The sequence below is a fragment of the Dinoponera quadriceps genome, unplaced genomic scaffold (genome assembly GCF_001313825.1).
Source record: "Dinoponera quadriceps isolate SergipeBrazil2010 unplaced genomic scaffold, ASM131382v1 scaffold115, whole genome shotgun sequence".
Classification (NCBI taxonomy): Eukaryota; Metazoa; Arthropoda; class Insecta; order Hymenoptera; family Formicidae; genus Dinoponera; species Dinoponera quadriceps.
This window is the reverse complement of record NW_014554511.1, coordinates 2,227,927-2,244,867: the sequence shown is the minus strand read 5'-3', so window position 1 is coordinate 2,244,867 and position 16,941 is coordinate 2,227,927. Positions and strand designations below refer to the sequence as shown.

At 34.0% G+C, this 16,941-nt stretch overlaps 1 protein-coding gene across 2 annotated transcripts in view; it reads right to left on the bottom strand.

The window, feature by feature from the left end:
• Window positions 1–5,583: 5,583 nt before the first annotated feature.
• Window positions 5,584–16,941, bottom strand: part of LOC106751711 (synaptotagmin-10-like) — a 37,489-nt gene continuing 26,131 nt past the window's right edge. The window contains exons 2-11 of one of the 2 annotated variants that reach the window (XR_001375088.1): window positions 12,853–13,115; window positions 12,220–12,366; window positions 9,595–9,726; window positions 7,936–8,090; window positions 7,614–7,782; window positions 7,403–7,523; window positions 7,092–7,263; window positions 6,730–6,930; window positions 6,370–6,601; window positions 5,584–6,119 (exon numbers count right to left, since the gene is read on the bottom strand). Coding sequence is in view for 1 of the 2 variants with exons in the window: in XM_014632742.1 (XP_014488228.1) it covers window positions 6,598–6,601; window positions 6,730–6,930; window positions 7,092–7,263; window positions 7,403–7,523; window positions 7,614–7,782; window positions 7,936–8,090; window positions 9,595–9,726; window positions 12,220–12,366; window positions 12,853–13,115 (1,364 nt within the window). In the remaining variant the exon portion in view is untranslated. Of the gene's footprint in view, window positions 6,602–6,729; window positions 6,931–7,091; window positions 7,264–7,402; window positions 7,524–7,613; window positions 7,783–7,935; window positions 8,091–9,594; window positions 9,727–12,219; window positions 12,367–12,852; window positions 13,116–16,941 lie in introns of both variants that reach the window. The other variant, XM_014632742.1, reaches the window with a different exon arrangement.

Genomic DNA, 16,941 nt, shown 5'->3' with positions numbered 1-16,941 from the left:
ACAGCTTTTTCAATTGGGAAAGGTTTATGGCAATTTACAGTTTTGCCTTTTGGATTGTGTAATGCTCCGGCTACCTTTCAAAGACTTATGGAGCAAGTTTTGCAAAAGTTTTTATATAAATTTTGTTTAGTTTATTTGGATGATGTGATAATTTATGGTAAGACTTTTGAAAGTATGATTGAATGCTTAATGGCTGTTTTTCTGCAATTAAGGTCCGCTCATTTAAAATTGAATTCTAAGAAATACGTTCTTATTGGAAATTCCGTTAAGTTTTTGGGCCATATTGTTTCTAATGAAGGGATTTCGAAAGATCCTTTTTGTGGGAAGGCCGCCTTCCCACGGTTTTTGACCGTGGTTTTCCCGTGGGGCATTGGGCGAATGCCGAGGCGGGGACTTGGGGTGTTTTCGCAAGAAAACGTTGGGTTTATGGGTAATACCTCCTCCTTGTCCGAAGATCAAGAGAGAAGGGCACAAGAGAGTCCGAACATCTGGTACTATCCCTCATTGATTAAGGAGGAACATAGAGGAAGAAATTGAGACGTGAAAGATTGTTATTGACGCAGTACGGTAACATGGACAGGAGTCCATGGTAGTACAGGAAGCGTCGTGGTCTTTGGAAATGTCCTGAAATTGGGAACTGATACGTCGCAGGACGTATAGGAAGCGTTGTGGTCCCAGGAAGCGTTTTGGAGATGGATCCTATGTCGACGCCGTACGTTAGCACAGGCTGGAGTCCGTGTTCGTAGTACGGGAAGCGTCGAGGATCTTGGAAGCTGTGTTTCAATTGTCGGGACGACAATTTTAAGGAGGGGGCAGTGTTACGCCCGTGTCTTGATGCCCGCGCTTTTAGCGCTCTGAACATATAGCTGATTCTCTTGACAACGAGTAGTAAACAACAGATGATCAGCGTTGACCGAAAAACAACGGGTTTGAGAGATTCTCTCTGGGGCAGTTGAGTCGCTGTGACGTGCGCGTCGGTCTTTTGCGAGAGAGAGAGAGAGAGAGAGAGCTTGAGTCTGCGTGCTTTCTTGTAAATAGCAAATATATAGTTGAAGTTGTTTCCCACTTAACGTTGTCTCGTTTTATTTCCCCGCGCGAGCGTAACATTACACTTACAAAGTAAATATATTATTTGCGTGAATATACATATTGTTACGCCCGTGTCTTGATGCCCGCGCCTTTAGCGCCCTGAACATACAGCAGATTCTCTTAGCAACGAGTCGTAAACAAGAGATGATCAGCGTTGACTAATAAACAACGGGTAAAAAGGATTCTTTTTGGGGCCGTGGAGTCGTCGTGACGTGCGCGACGGTCTTTAACGAAAGAGAGAGCTTAAGTCTGCGAGTTACGTGTGTTCCCTTGTAAATAGTAAATATAGTTGAAGTTGTTTTCTTGTTAACGTTGTTTCGTTTTATTTCCCCGCGCGAGCGTAACAATATATTAATTTTTCCGCAGTACTATAGCAATAAATTGCAGAAATTCCGTACACTCCCTATATTTTAAGAAATATATTTTAACGTATACTGTAAAAATAATAATTGTGGAAACTTAAAATTTATTCATATATATTTTTTATGTATCATATATTATATTCTTATTGTTATTAATTTTTAATTCAACTTATTACTATTTGCATTGATTGCATATATAGAGGATGTCCGTTAAATTGACATATAATAACACGTGTTATGTATTAGATTGTTTAGTATAATATAAATACAATGATTCCCATCCGATGTTGCGTATATGTTTTCAATATTTGACGTATTTTAATTGTATCTCTCTCATTGTCGACAAAGACTGCCAATACTCACTGCCATAGTACTGAACATCTATAGTTCCTATTACGAATACAATAGATTTTCAAAATTGGCTGTGAATATCGGAGTGCTAAATTATTAACAATATGAAATTGTTGTAAGTTTACGACAACTTTTTGACAAGGAGATTTCGACAAAAAAATTATCCTGATATAAAAGACGCAACGGCACATGCCGTTGAAAAGCGCGAAGATATCTTTTGTCTGGTACTACGACGTGTTTTAAATTTCTCATAACGAAATTTTTCCTCGGAAACTAAAGTAACAACCGAGTCATTCGAATTGGAGTGACTTTCCATTCTTATGAAGTGAATTATTTCACTCCATATCGTGGATCAAACATTTTATTCCGTACCGTGGAATGAATATTTTTACTCTATGTCGTGAAGTGAATATCTTTATTCGCGATTGAAGAATGCGTCTTACATACTCTACGTCACTCTAGTAATGATGGTATGTTACAAGCAATCCAGACAGTACAATGTCCAATATCGAGATATAAGATCTTTAAGATATCTTAAAGATATTTTATGTCGCAGTTTTGGACATTGTGCTGTTTGGGAAGTAAATGATTGAGTCTTACTGTAACCATCTCGCTATTGTGTTATTCCTTTTTGATATAATTTATTACATTTCAGAAAACGTATACTTGGATAAAAATATTTAAAAAGCTATATTATCTCTTTTTTACATATTACTAATAACATTTAACCCTTTCGTCCCGAATGGGACACATATGTACCATCAATGTCTCAAAACACTTGAAAGCTAAATTATATTATTTGATACTAAATTAACTAAATCATACCTAATATTTTATCAGAAAGAGATTGCTTATATTCAGGGACAAAAAGGTTAAAAGATTACTAATTTACATAATAATATTATATATTTCTATTATAAAATATAAGTATCCTATAGAGATCGGAACTATATACAGACAATATGAAATTGAGTTTTCAGTTAAGGCGAGATGGTATAGTATGAGAAGCAGTTAATTTACAACTTGGAAATCCTAAGTTCGATCCCGACCAGTGACAAGCGAAGATTTGAAATATAATTATAAATAGAATCTATTAAGTGGCAAATTGAGTGGAATTAAGTGGAAATTGAGAAAATTTCGCAAGAAATTATTGATAACAGCTCAAGAACAACGCTGTAAAAAGGAGTGTAAATAAGAAATATTAACTTTTTTAGAATGAGAGATTTTTTTATGATAACAAATTGACGGCAAATGTCAACATGTTGTTATCAATTTATCGTTGACAGAATTAGAATTTACATGAGTTCAACGTGGCAGACATAATGCTGTTTCACTTTGTTCCTAGTTTCTTGAAAATAGTTGCTTCAACAATTGGCGATAATACAACAGCAACTTTACAAATATTTGACTATCTGAGTAATTTATCACTAGAGCTCTGTAGTAGATCAATGATTATCCCTATTGTTATTATCACTTATTTTACATTATTAGTACCTCTGTGATTTAAATATTAAAAATCATAGGGCACTAATAATGAAATTTCCGAATTAAAATAATTTATTACTTCAGCTAATAATATTTTTTTCTGTAAGGACACTTCAGGATCGAAACCACTCAGCGACACATTAGAGAGATGAGAAATGCAACATATAAAGTGGCATTTTTTAAAATAATGTAATCTGATATTAGTTTGTTTTATCTTGTTTACGTCAATATAATTTTGCTGAAAACAATATTCTGTGATTGCAGTAATTAATTCCTGCAATAATTCGTAAAAAAATCACTGAAGTACTAATAATTAATCATTAATATTTTCCTCAGTGATTACCAGTAATAATTTTTGTAAGGGATACCCGTTTTTTACAGTAATGGTTTAAATATAATCAACAAATGACTCAACGGAATTAACTAATCGCATTGACCAATTCAATTAGTCAATTCCACTGAGTTAATTTGTTTGTTATATTTAAACCATAATAGTAGAAATGGGTATCAGTCGTGTGAGTTATAAATTACTAAGTAATTAAATGGATCATTATACTTTTTAAATTTTCCAAAAACTTACCAGAACATAAATGCAACAAGTGCAAGTAAAACGAACAAACCTTTAGTCATTGGAGAAAAATGTATACAAGCGAGTATACCGCCAAGATCTGCTGAGTTTATGTACAATCACATGCATGCCAGTGAAACTAGTAGACAAATCCGCCGTAATGAGCTATATGCTGATGCAATATCCAGTACATATAAATTGGATCAAACTGGACAAAAAGTTGCCCTACTATTTTGCAAACAGCAACATAAATTTTTGAATTATTAATTAAAGAAAATTGGAGAATAATGGCGCACAATGTGGTAAACGAGTTGCGTGATTAATAAAGTTGCGAGCGACGAAAGGCACTTTATATCTTGGCTCCCAATGGGCGAGCGGTGAATAGGATTTAAATACTATCTATATGAAGTACAATGATTTGCAAGTAAAAATGTTTGACCAACACTTTGAATCTAGATGAAAATATTTTTTCATAAACGAATAATGTCAAAAGAAAAAAGTCTTCAAAAGGAAAAAGTAACTATTTATAAATGATTCAATATTTACCCCACTTTCTTTTTAAATAAATACAGCATAACTCGATTTTCGTATGATTAGTTTTTTCTAAAGTTGCGCCATTTTTTTACAATATTCTTAAATATTTTTGAAGGATTTTACATTATTTAGTCGAGTATTTTCTGAAATCTAAAATCTTTCCAAACCTCATACAGAATCCAATAGAACATGGATTCTTTATGAGATATGGAGAAATGTTAAGTGAATTAAAAAAAAAGACAATTATTTTCAAAAAGCGCACAAAGATACGAAACAAATATTAAAAATATTATTATTGTAAATTTTGACGATTATATTACAATTTATTTTTAGAAAGTCAGGAATTCCTAAAACTTTCCCTGAATTATTGTTAAGAAAATATTTTCCCATTTTAAAGTTATACTTATTTCAACAACAAATCTAGATATTATCTTATTTTAGAAACAAGAAAAGCGCAACATAATGTGGGATTACTTATTTTTGCGAGGCATATTCTTTTATTGTATTAAATATACCCAGATAGCTAAACCACTAGAAATAGATTTTGCGCAACATCTGCTATAAATTTTGTCAACAGTTTACTAGCAGACACAGCAGAATCTGCTAACAGAATATAAGGAGAAATTGATAGCAAAAACCGAGCAGGATCTGTCATTTCGTCAAAATTTAAATGGAACATTTTGGAGATCCTGCTCAGTTTTTGTCGCCAATCTGCTGTCAAGTTACATCAGCAGGCTTTATTGATAGGACACAAACTTAATGTGGACGAAGATTGCTATGCATCCAGCATGTTATTCTGATTGAATCTGCTGCCAATCTACCGATATATTGCTAACATTTTGCTTTCTGAGTATATAATGCTACAGCCACTATTTTAACATATTTTAACATATTTTTGACAGCGTGACAGATGTGATCGTTATTTTTGAGTTAACAATATTTTAGCATAATATTTTTAGTATCATCATATCACTCATTTATCAATAAAAGGAATAATAAATAACAACATTTATGAATATGTGATTATAGCACATAGTCATAAAATTGCATTTATATCAGCTTGAAGTGAAAATACGCTTGTATACAAATTAAAAAAAAAGTTTTGATAAAAAAATATTTTCGTAGACCATTGGATAGAAAGAGAGAGAGAGAGAGAGAGAGAGAGAACTCGTCTACACATATGACCATTTTTTTTTGACAATCCTCTTTAATTAATAATGCAAAAATTTACGTTGTTTGCAAAATGATAGATTTTTTTGTTTAGCTTGATTCAATTTACTTGCATAAGAACATTGTTACCTTTATCGTCAAATACTTTGTTTGTATGCATCATTGTGTGTGTGTGCCTGTGTGTGTGCATATATACAGGCGTGTTTGTGTGTGTGTGTTAGTGTACAGTGTTTGATAATTATTAATAAAACGCTCATTATGCACGTATGCACACACGCGCGCGCATATGCACACACGCATCGTATTAGACACTTGAACAGAAGTGGTTAGCGAGCGTAAAATAAGAAATGATGCGTGCATTCGACACATTTGCCTATCCTATCTCTGTGATATCTTAAAAGTTTATCATGATTCGATTGTACTCTGCCGTCGATAAAATCCATCGTTTCCAAGTCTACCTGCATTCTCGCCCATTTGTCTCACCTTCATCTAAGGTAAGGCCGTATGCTTCTCACGCTTTGCGCTCGAATTACGAATTCGTCGCGTTATATATCTTTCGTCTATAAAAACTTAATTAGTTGTGATTCCACGCATTAATCGCATTAAAGACATTTAAGCTATCGTCATGCTCAACATCACGTGGTTGCAAAATTCTACCAAGAAAATGCTATTGAAATCCAACTACATTTATCTTAAATGGTGCGGGGCCAGCCTGCACTATAATATAATGCCACTTAAAAAGACAAAACAACGCAAATGAATCTCGTTTCCGTCGCGGTCACCATCGATAATCGGAAATGAGTAACGTACGTGTGTGTTTCCATGTGAGTAATCAGATTCGTTTATATGACGGGTCGTTTATTACTTCATGTCTGCTGCACGAGGCAAGGTTGCAAGTACGGTGCGCCTTCGAGATAGAGGTTGTACTTAACTCAGTCAAGCAATGTGCATTAGATGACGACAGAAGGAGACGATGTCCAAGCCGGCGTCCGACAACATTCCCGAGCTTTCACAATGTTTGCTTCCCGCCTACTGTCTTCATCTGTAACGCAAACTTAATTAGAAGAAGTTAATCATGAGCTTGAGATTCTTATCATCTCAAGATACGTAAAGAGTTATAAGAACAACGTAGTTGCGATCGCGCAAATGGCAGATTCGATTTTAACTCACCTGCTGTTCAAGCAACTCAGGCTCACTGGAAGTGGTTCTGAATCCACCGTTGGAATGTGACCAGCCACAGTTTCCATCAATGGATACCACTGCGCCACCGGTTTTCTAGGATTATCTAACATTTCTAACCAGTGATCGCGTCCAATACCAATGAAGCTCGATCCAATAGCTGTACATCCCATTAATTCGTTCGGTCCAATCCTAATATAGATTAAATATTAAATTTATATCTCAGGGGAAGAAAGAAAGAAATAAGAGAGAGAGAGAGAGAGAGAGAGAGAGAGAAGGAGGGAGAGTGAGAGGAATGTTTTACTTTTTTTACTAAAAAAAATTCTTCAATGGCTGACGAAATTTTCTTTTACCTATCGTAATCGATTACTTTTACTATAAGACAGACATCCTCGATATTGTCTGCGGGAACATCGAAGACGAGTGCCTCATTGTATACAGGATAAAGAGAATTCTTCTTCACCGTAGTCTTTTTTTTCTTTATTCTTTTTCCTTGACATAGCAAGTAGACTTTTACATAAGGATCTAAAGAAGAAACAAAAGAAATTTGGTCCGCTAAATTTTTTCGAGTTATACCTTCGATAAGTTCGATTTTATTATCGTATTCGTGGTAAAATTATGTCATCGATAAATACCGCAAAAAAATATCTGATTCTGTACTTACCTGATTTTCCTGTTATATCCATCGCTTTAAGGTTTCTAGCTTTGACTATAGTCAATGTTAATCGACCAGCCGTCGGCAGATAACATAAAGATAACATTAATTCTCCTAAATCCACTTTCTCCTATATGACATTGAAAAATTAATTAAAAATATTTATCATGATTAACTATTATGAAATTATCAATTTTTCATTTCACGCAAAGTAAAATACCTGTAAAGCGCAGAGAATATCCATTGTATATTCAATTTCTTGTTCAAGATCGGTACAGTCTAAAAGTCCCTTAAGAACCACTTGTCCTATAAGATCGTGACGTGAGAACCGGTCAAAATCGTAGACTGAGAATTGTAAGTAACGTTCCCTTAGTTCCTCGTACGATACACTGATATAATAATAAATTTAATAAATATATTATAGAGTTTAGTACGTTGCTTCTCATTTTTTATGTAAATTATATTACTTGAAGTAAATAATATCAAATATTGAAAGTAAACCGTCGAAAACAAAGGCGACATTACATTATAATATGTCTTACCTAAAAATGAACGTTTCATTGAATATCGGATTCAAATTCTTTCGATGTACCTTAGTTTGAAATTTCTTCTTTCTGTCTGGCAGCAAATACACTTTGATATACGGGTCGCTGCTGCCTGTTACATCTTTTATAGGCAACTCACGAGCTTGCAAAACCTAACGTTAAAAAAATTAAACGGCAGACAAAGTTAATAAAAAGAATTAAATAACGTAAAATATTAGGTTGGGGAAAAAGAAATCCATTATTTTTTCAGTAGATGGCTGTAATGATCGATATTTCGTAAAGTATCGATCAAACAATTTCAGATTTATGCTCGTTAGAAAGATGACATTTTGCACTAAAAAAATTCTTTTGTTGTTTTTTGTTTGGTACATTCAGTTGTGAGTTACAGGGTGTTAAAAATGGAAGTCAACAAAGAGAAAATTCGGTACATTTTACAGTTTTTCTTTGATAAAGGCGAAAATGCAAGCCAGGCGGCTGTAATTGTGAATGGTGCCGATACTGTAATAGCCAATTACGTGCAATTTTGGTTTCGTCGATTCCGTTCAGGTATTTTTGATGTTAAAGATGCACCTCGCACAGGTAGGCCCGTCGTCGAAAATGTCGATAAAATCACAGAATTAATTGACCGGCATGTTAGTAGTCATAGCATCGCCCAGGAGTTAAAGATCGACCATAAAACAGTTTTAAACCATTTGCACAAAGCTGGATTCAAAAAGAAGCTCGATGTTTGGGTGACACACCAATAACACAAAGGAACATGATGGATCGAATTTCCATCTGCGAAGCCTTGGCCAAACGGAATGAAATCGACCCATTTCTTAAACGGATGGTGACTGGGGATGAGAAATGAGTCACACACGACAACATTGTGCGAAAACGATCGTGGTCAAAGCGCAGTGAAGCAGCTCAAACGGTGGCCAAACCAGGACTAACGGCCAGGGAGGTTCTGCTGTGCATTTGGTAGGACTGGAAAGGAATCATTTATTATGAGTAGCTTCTATATGGCCAAACACTAAATTCGGATCTCTACTGTCAACAACTGGACCGTTTGAAGCTAGCGATTGACCAGAAACGGCCAGGATTGGCCAACAGGAGAGGTGTTGTGTTTCATCAGGACAACACCAGGCCACACATATCTATAGTGACTCGCCAGAAACTCCGGGAGCTTGGTTGGGAAGTTTTGATGCATCCACCATATAGTCCGGCACCAAGCGATTACCATGTTTTTCTTGCATTGCAAAACTTCTTTATTGATAAGAAATTGGCATCAAGAAAAGATTGTGAAAATCGATTAGTAGAGTTTTTCGCCAATAGGGACCAAGACTTCTATGAAAGAGGCATTATGAAGTTACCTTTAAAATGGCAACAAATTATAAAACAAAACGGTGCATATTTGACCCAAATCGGACAATCCGAAACATGTTAAATAAAGTCTTGAAGTTCACGTAAAAATAATGGATTTCTTTTTCCCCAACTTAATATATTAGGTATATAAATTAATTTGTTGCCCTTTTCATGAAATTCAAGGTTTATTTTCAAAAAGTTAAGTACAAATTTAATGTTCATAATAATTTTCAATACAATACAATACAATAAGTTTTAATTTAATTTGTAGTAGGTTTATAGTAAAATTTTTAAGTGATTTATTGTACTTACTTTAACAACAAGCCCATCCATTTCTTTGTCGTAGCGAAGAGCAAAATGTAATTTCCCGGCGTATTCCATTTCCACCGTGCTTGAGCTTTCCGCGCTGTCTTGTCTCAGAAGTTCTTTTTTATATAGTTCCGGCTATGATAATGATTTACATATATAGGATACCATCAGCAGTTGTATAATTTCAGTCATTCGTACATTATATTAATTATTTACTAGAATCTATTAATTAAAATAGATCAAATTTTTATTATAATTTTGATTATAAATTTGAACTTTAATTATAGAGCAATGGAAATCACGAAATACAAACATTTAACAATAAATTGTATACATACATGTAAGAGTAAATTACTGATTTTATATTAGATCAATGGAGATTTCGACACTTTCGAGAAATTAAAACATTTTTTGTAGAACTGATATAATAAATTTTTTGAATACCTAAGTTGTTAAAATGTAATAATAATAATGTTATATAAGTTATATACTATATTAATTATTTACAATATGCTTATATTTAATTGTACATACATACGAGATATTTAAAAACTTTCGTACAAGTACTTGTAAATAGAACGGGTTAAACTGAATAGAGAAGTCATATACTATTTTGCAAAATTTGCAATAATTAATGTGAAGATAATTAATTTGTATAAGCCACTGTGCGCACAGAAAGCGATAGGCCGAACTCCACAACCATTTAAGAAAAAGTTGCTTCGACCGAGGCGCTGTTCTGCGTCACACGCATTGATATATAGTTCTGGACGGAGCATGCGGCAAGATTTTTTTGATTTTTCATATTGAGAGACCTAGAAAGAGAGAGCTGGATGTATAGACACGGATTTCTGTTTCTACTCTTTGTTCAATAGTTGAATTTTGTCTAAGGAGAAGGGGAACAGTATCCTATTCTTAAAAGTTGGGGACATTCTTGACGTTACTATATACGAGCAATATAATATACATTATATACTCTATAAACATTTTTATATTTCAACTTTTCCTTCTTCCTTATATTCTTATATCCTGGTGTCCTATATTTTTACTGTTATAAAAACAATTAATTAAAATAATAGAATTATAAATGCCTCATGGCTGCGTTGCTCTATAAGCCGCTCCTATCCACATATTTTCTTGTCTCTTTTTAAATCTGTTAATACGATTTCGGCCCAGTGCTTTCCAGTACTATATGTCGATGGTCACACGCTGCAATGCCCAAAGTTGCCAGACCGTGGGACGCGGGATACTGCATATCAGTATACTTGTATAAGTATAAATATTAGTTCTGGTAAATCACACCCGATGTTAATAAATATATTTATTTAGGAAAAAATTGATTGTCAATTAATATTGATATATCTTTCCTTGCCACTAAACTATTAACTTTAAGTTGTATAAAAAATCCAATTTTTAATTTAGAAATTTTGAAGTTTTGATTATTTCAAAATTTATTTCGTTCTTCTATTGCCTTTTCCGTTTACAAAATAATTAAAGAATTACTATTTTATTAAAAAAAAAATACTTGTAAAAAGAACGTAAACACAAGGAATCGAACCCGCATTTACGCCTCGGCAACAAAACGCCCTACCGCGCTACTGCGCACCGTATCAAACGTTAGATATGTCACATTGGTCTATGCGGACACTGAAATATTTTTTTTCATTAATAACTTGAATAGCTGTCCATTTATATATAATATTCTAAATTTGTGCTTAGGGAGTCTCCCCCCTATAAACTATTAGTTTGGTTCACATTTAAGTTTCCAATTTGATATGGACTCTTTATAAGTATATAATCGTATGTAAAGTGCACTGTGAGATTCTTGGTAAAATACAAAGTAACTTTTTTTTAACCAAGACCTTTCCGTTCGAATGATAATTATTAAACTATTTAAAATTGTTGGATTAGTATAATACGTTGTATACTACGTTGTACGCACGTCATAAGCATTCCATAGAATGATAAATATCAAATAAGCCATGTAGACTACTTTTCTTCCACCAGGATTTAATTATTAATTAGGATTTTTTTACGCTAGTTAGTTATTCATAATATGTGAATTTATCACTTTTTTAATAGAACTTATTTGTATAAGAAATTTATTTAAATAATATTCCACCAGCCTTTTTCAAGGCTATAAATATCGTTAGAACAATATTTTATATAAAAAATTTTGTATCGTTTATGCATATTACTTTTTTTTAGTTACTCTGTGGCATCGGCAAAACATTTTTTCGTATCAAATAAGTTTTATTCAAAATAAAATCTTTAGTGGAATAGAAAAAGAAGCTTTTATGACTCATTTAATGTTTTGCGGAATGCGCGACGTTCCTAACTTAAGCGCAATTTAATACGCTTATTCGATAAATTTAAATAGTTCTTATTTAGAAATTTTTATTTAAAAGTAATTTTGACAATCGAAAAATTTCTTCTTTTGATACAAAGAATCTTACGATGCACTCCGTATGTAATTATTCTAGAACACCCTAAATAAAGAATACAGATAAAGATCTTTAAAAATAATATGAAAAGAACTCAATAATTAATAACGATAATTAATAATCAAAAAATAACGAATTTCGATACTTTCCTATATATATTACATATATGTAGAAAATAATAACTAACCTTGATAAGACCGAGGCTGGAGTCGCTGCGATTTTCTAAGCTGCAGATGCTGAATTTAATATTAGGCAAATCAAGTCGGTGAGATAATTGACGCTGGAAACTTTGATGTCTCATTGGCACAATGGGTAAAGTAGTTTGTCGCAGCACCTAGCAAAATCAATATTAATATTGACAATACAATTGACTACACAAATTTCACAGGATAAAACAACACAGGATTGCATTATTTAGCTAGATAAACAGAAACTGAGCAGATCCTTCGACAATCTGATAACAGATTGGTAGCAGATATATATATAAAGTTGACAATGATGTTCTAAAGCAGCAGTCAAGACGCACATATACTCAGAAATAATGCACTTGATTGGAAATTTTTGAAGTCACTATGCCTGAGGAATAAATTGCATTGATAGAATCTTCTATACAAACTGTCAAAACGCATAATATCCGCGATGATAACCGAAGTAATAATCACAAGTCGAAATAAGCAACAATTTGTATTGAGATCGAAATTTCAAAATAACTAATCAGCATCTCGGAGAAAAGGTTTCAATACTTAAATGTTTAGAGATATATTTATTTATATTTCCTAAGGAAATGCTTCGCTTGTTCCATCCTGCTAACAAGATATACCTTTTTATTCTCCTTCTGTTCTTGAACATATTCGTGGGTGATCGGTTCTGACTGGAGATCCGGAAGAGAATGACTGATACGAATCGCATTTTGTTGAGTCTGCTCGGTCTCGGTATCCTCGACATTCTCGTGTCTTGTCATGCCAACCAACCACCGCCAAGTGGAAGAGCATTGGTAACTCACTGCCACTAACAGAACTAGACCGACCAACGCCACCCCTGCTCCTATCAGAAGCTGATATGGAAAAGTCTCGCTCCATTCCTCTGTAAAATAGAGCACTCATTAGCGAAAATTATTTCATTACTTTGAATTGAAACTTTAAAGCTCCTGGTCTTTCGCTGCGACTGTTCTTATTTCATGACGTCGAAACGAGAAACGCATGCGAAGAAATTCCTGCGTTATACGACCAAGTAAAAAGATATACTCACAAAGTGAGTATAGGTAAATAAAAAATAGGTGAGTAAATTCAAGGAAATTTTTGTCTGTGAGCGATTCAGCACACTTGTAAAATTGTCCGAATACTTTTCTTTTATTCAAACAATCAATGAACATTAACATTGACAAAATCATGAAATGAGGTTAAACAAGAAAGTTTCATGTCAAATTAATTAATTTTGCGGCTCTTTATTAATTGTTCGAATAAAAGAAAAGTGTTCGGACAATTTTATAAGTGTGTTGAATCGATCACAAATATCTTGTGGAAATCTTTTTTTATTTGAATGTATAACAGAAGAATTCTTGACATATGTTTTCTCGCTTCTGATATCATTAAACAAAGACGTTGTAGCTCTGGAACTAGGAGCCTTAATGGCAAATATGACTAGCAAATGTGCATTGTGGGGAAATTATCGGCGCGCACACTTCCTTCACTTTTTATCTCTAGTAACTACAAGGAGTAACAGATCGGTAGACGTGGTACGCTGACAAAAATATCCGTTTATTATGTATACTATATACAGTTGTCTCTCTGGCGGTCAGGTCTTTAATGTGCTCTCTCCACGTTAACGATGGAGTCATATGGGAAAAACTTCAACAAGGCGAGCGGCGATTCTAACGAAGTATAGCGAAACTCTTCAGCATGGGCTTTCTGAGTAATACTTCAATGCTTTCGAAGATATAAAAAAATGGCTCGATGACTGGATGGCCTCGAATGAACTTGAATTTTTTTATCGCGGAATCCATATGTTACCCAAAAAGTGGGGAAAGATAGTAGCTTCCGAAGTACAATACTTTGAATTAGATATAATATACCGTTCTTTTGAAATAAACATGAGTTTTGTAGCAAAAAGCAACGAGAATTAGTTCAAGCATCTAATATGATTCTACACTATCTATCTAAACTTCCTGATCAGATCTTTTGACATTTCAGACTAAAACGAAATATAATCACAATAATATAATACTTTGATAATTATCATGAAATACAATTGTTATTTGACAAATAAATTCTACTTATAATATAGGACAACGGTGACCCACATGGTGTGGACGACAAATTGTGTTAAATTTGTTCAGGGGGAACGTTAAAAAGAAAAAAAGGCGGCGAAAGGGAATATCGCACGCAAAAGCTTTTATCTTGGAAAACTGTGAAACGAAACCTGCAAACATAACCGATGCATGAATTTTTGTTTGATCGCACTTGTAACCCGTATGAAATAGAGCTGTGCGACGAACAAGGGCGCGAGCGTGCGCACAGCAGCTTTATTGTTACATTGCAAAGTTTTCATTTACTATTATGATAACAGATTTCTCGCGTCAAGCTAACTTTCGCGTGGGCGCGGCGTCGCGTTGTGTTGAATCGCGTATGACGTGCGTTTCTGCAAGCAGTAGTTTACTTTCACAAATAAAAATAATGCTTGTTATACATTGAACGTTTCACAAAATATCCTCTCAAAGTTATCAACAATAACGCAAATTTTCGAGTGGCGGATGTACGGCAGAAATTGTAACCCGTCACGTTATTGCATATAAAAGTTTCAAGTGAAGTCTCTGCTTTTGTTTCGACAAATTGCACCTAAAAACGTTATATCGAATGCCTTTTGATAATGGAAATGTCACGGAATATTGCAATAAATTCGATACATCGTTCAACATTTTTACGTTGTGTATTCGCGTACTAAATAAAAGCCCTTGCTTGCGTGACGAATTCAGGAAAAAAATGCCCCAGCGTCAGAGGATAATTTACAAGATACTTCTGCGTGCCACGTACCGGGACATAACGGTGTATACGATAAAGTGATTGATGAGACATAGTGAATTACGGAGTTACTGCCAGACTATTTTATGATTGTCTCGCGACGATCAGATAATACCAAAGTTTTATTTCTCGACATCTCCGGAGCTTTTTCCTTATCGGGAGAGCGGTTCTTAATTATGCTTTGCACAAAACAGAAACTTTTAATTAAAATCTCATGTAACGTACTAATGATTATTTAACGAAGCGATCTATAACCTATGAATACAGAAATATACATGGCAAAAGCAAGATCCCAATTTATCACGTTGCAATTGACCACCAACCACAATCAGCCAGCCAAACCAGTGATTTGATTTTCTAGGGTTGTCTAACCAATATAGGTCAATAAAGACGTGGTCCATCGGATCCCATCCGGAAGAAATACGTTTAGAAACCGATAAGTTTATTATAGTTAAAGTTATAAACTGCTAGTAAGAAAGGATGCTTCTTCTTAGTTAATCCAAATATCAAATTCATATCATAAAATGATATATATGAATATTCGTAAAATCATATTACGGGCGTTTAGAAATAAAACATGAATGTATTAGTGCTATTATAATATTAATTATTATCTTTTTAATATTAGTATAATTCGGAAAGAATTTAATGTTTAGCGTGCGATGCTTAAGCAAATGATATTGGAATCAGCTTTTTATCTGCCATCAACGCGTTTACAACCGCTCATAAATGCCAAAGGGAACGACTTGGTGTAAGCGTTTGTAAGCGCTTAACAACCAAAAGGAACAGCTGAAAATCGCGCTTAAAGCGTGAGTGCTTACAACGCGTAAACGTCGTAAAAGAACGCACCCTTTGTATGTAATCGGTATCTGCAAGTTACATTGTATGCAGACTATTCTTGTTTAACGCGTATTTCGCTTTATATTAGCGGTAGGCTTTATTTTATGGAGGAATGTACGTGGATTAAATTCTGCTCAAGTCCTTCGCTACAAATTTGTTGATGTGCTGGTATTTATAGTTTAACTTCTGCACTTATGAGGTCTGTATTAGTATTTTCGACAACGCAAAAAACTGTTATTTCCGTGCTCTGCCTAAGTTACTGAGCTTTCCTTTCTATTATATCAGCAGTTTGCTATATATAGTTTGTCATATAGCTTTATGCGATTACTATATGCTCAAGGGGATCACCCACGGCTAAATTCTCTCTCTCTCTTTCTCTCTCTCTCTCTCTCTCTAATAATTAATAATTATTTGGTTAAGATATGTAAGTGCAATTGACCGAGTTAGAATTTCTGGCAGGAAATTTTTTGTCTCCACATCTGTGTTTTTCGTTTAATAACGTACGCACATTAACCATCTTATATCATATTTTTTACTGGAAAACACGTAACTTCGTTCTAATATAAAAATTAATTCTTTGTGTAATGACATGTCAACATTGGCTGCGTTCTAATCGGTTATTCATAACCAGTGCTGATTATTCATAACCAGTACTGAAAATCTATAGTATATGTAATATAAATTACAGATTTAAAACGCTGATAGTGAATTTTGAGACGCAGCCACTGTCTCAGACGCTAATATATTAACCTTCTTTCATATAAACTGTCAAAACGCATAATTACTGCGATGACAACCGCTCGCAGCAGCCGTGAATCGAAATGAACTCGCATCGAGATCGAGATCGAGATTCGGAGTAATCAATTAACATCGCGGAAAAGAGTCAACTATGAACTTTCCCATGCTTTTTTTATCAAGTGGACTTTTACATGCACATAGACATAACACATTTCCAATCAGATTGAAGTTATATCAAAAATCTATAAATGTCAAATTATATCTCGGATTTTGTGTAACAAAGTATCGTATGGTTACGATATGGTCGTTTCGTA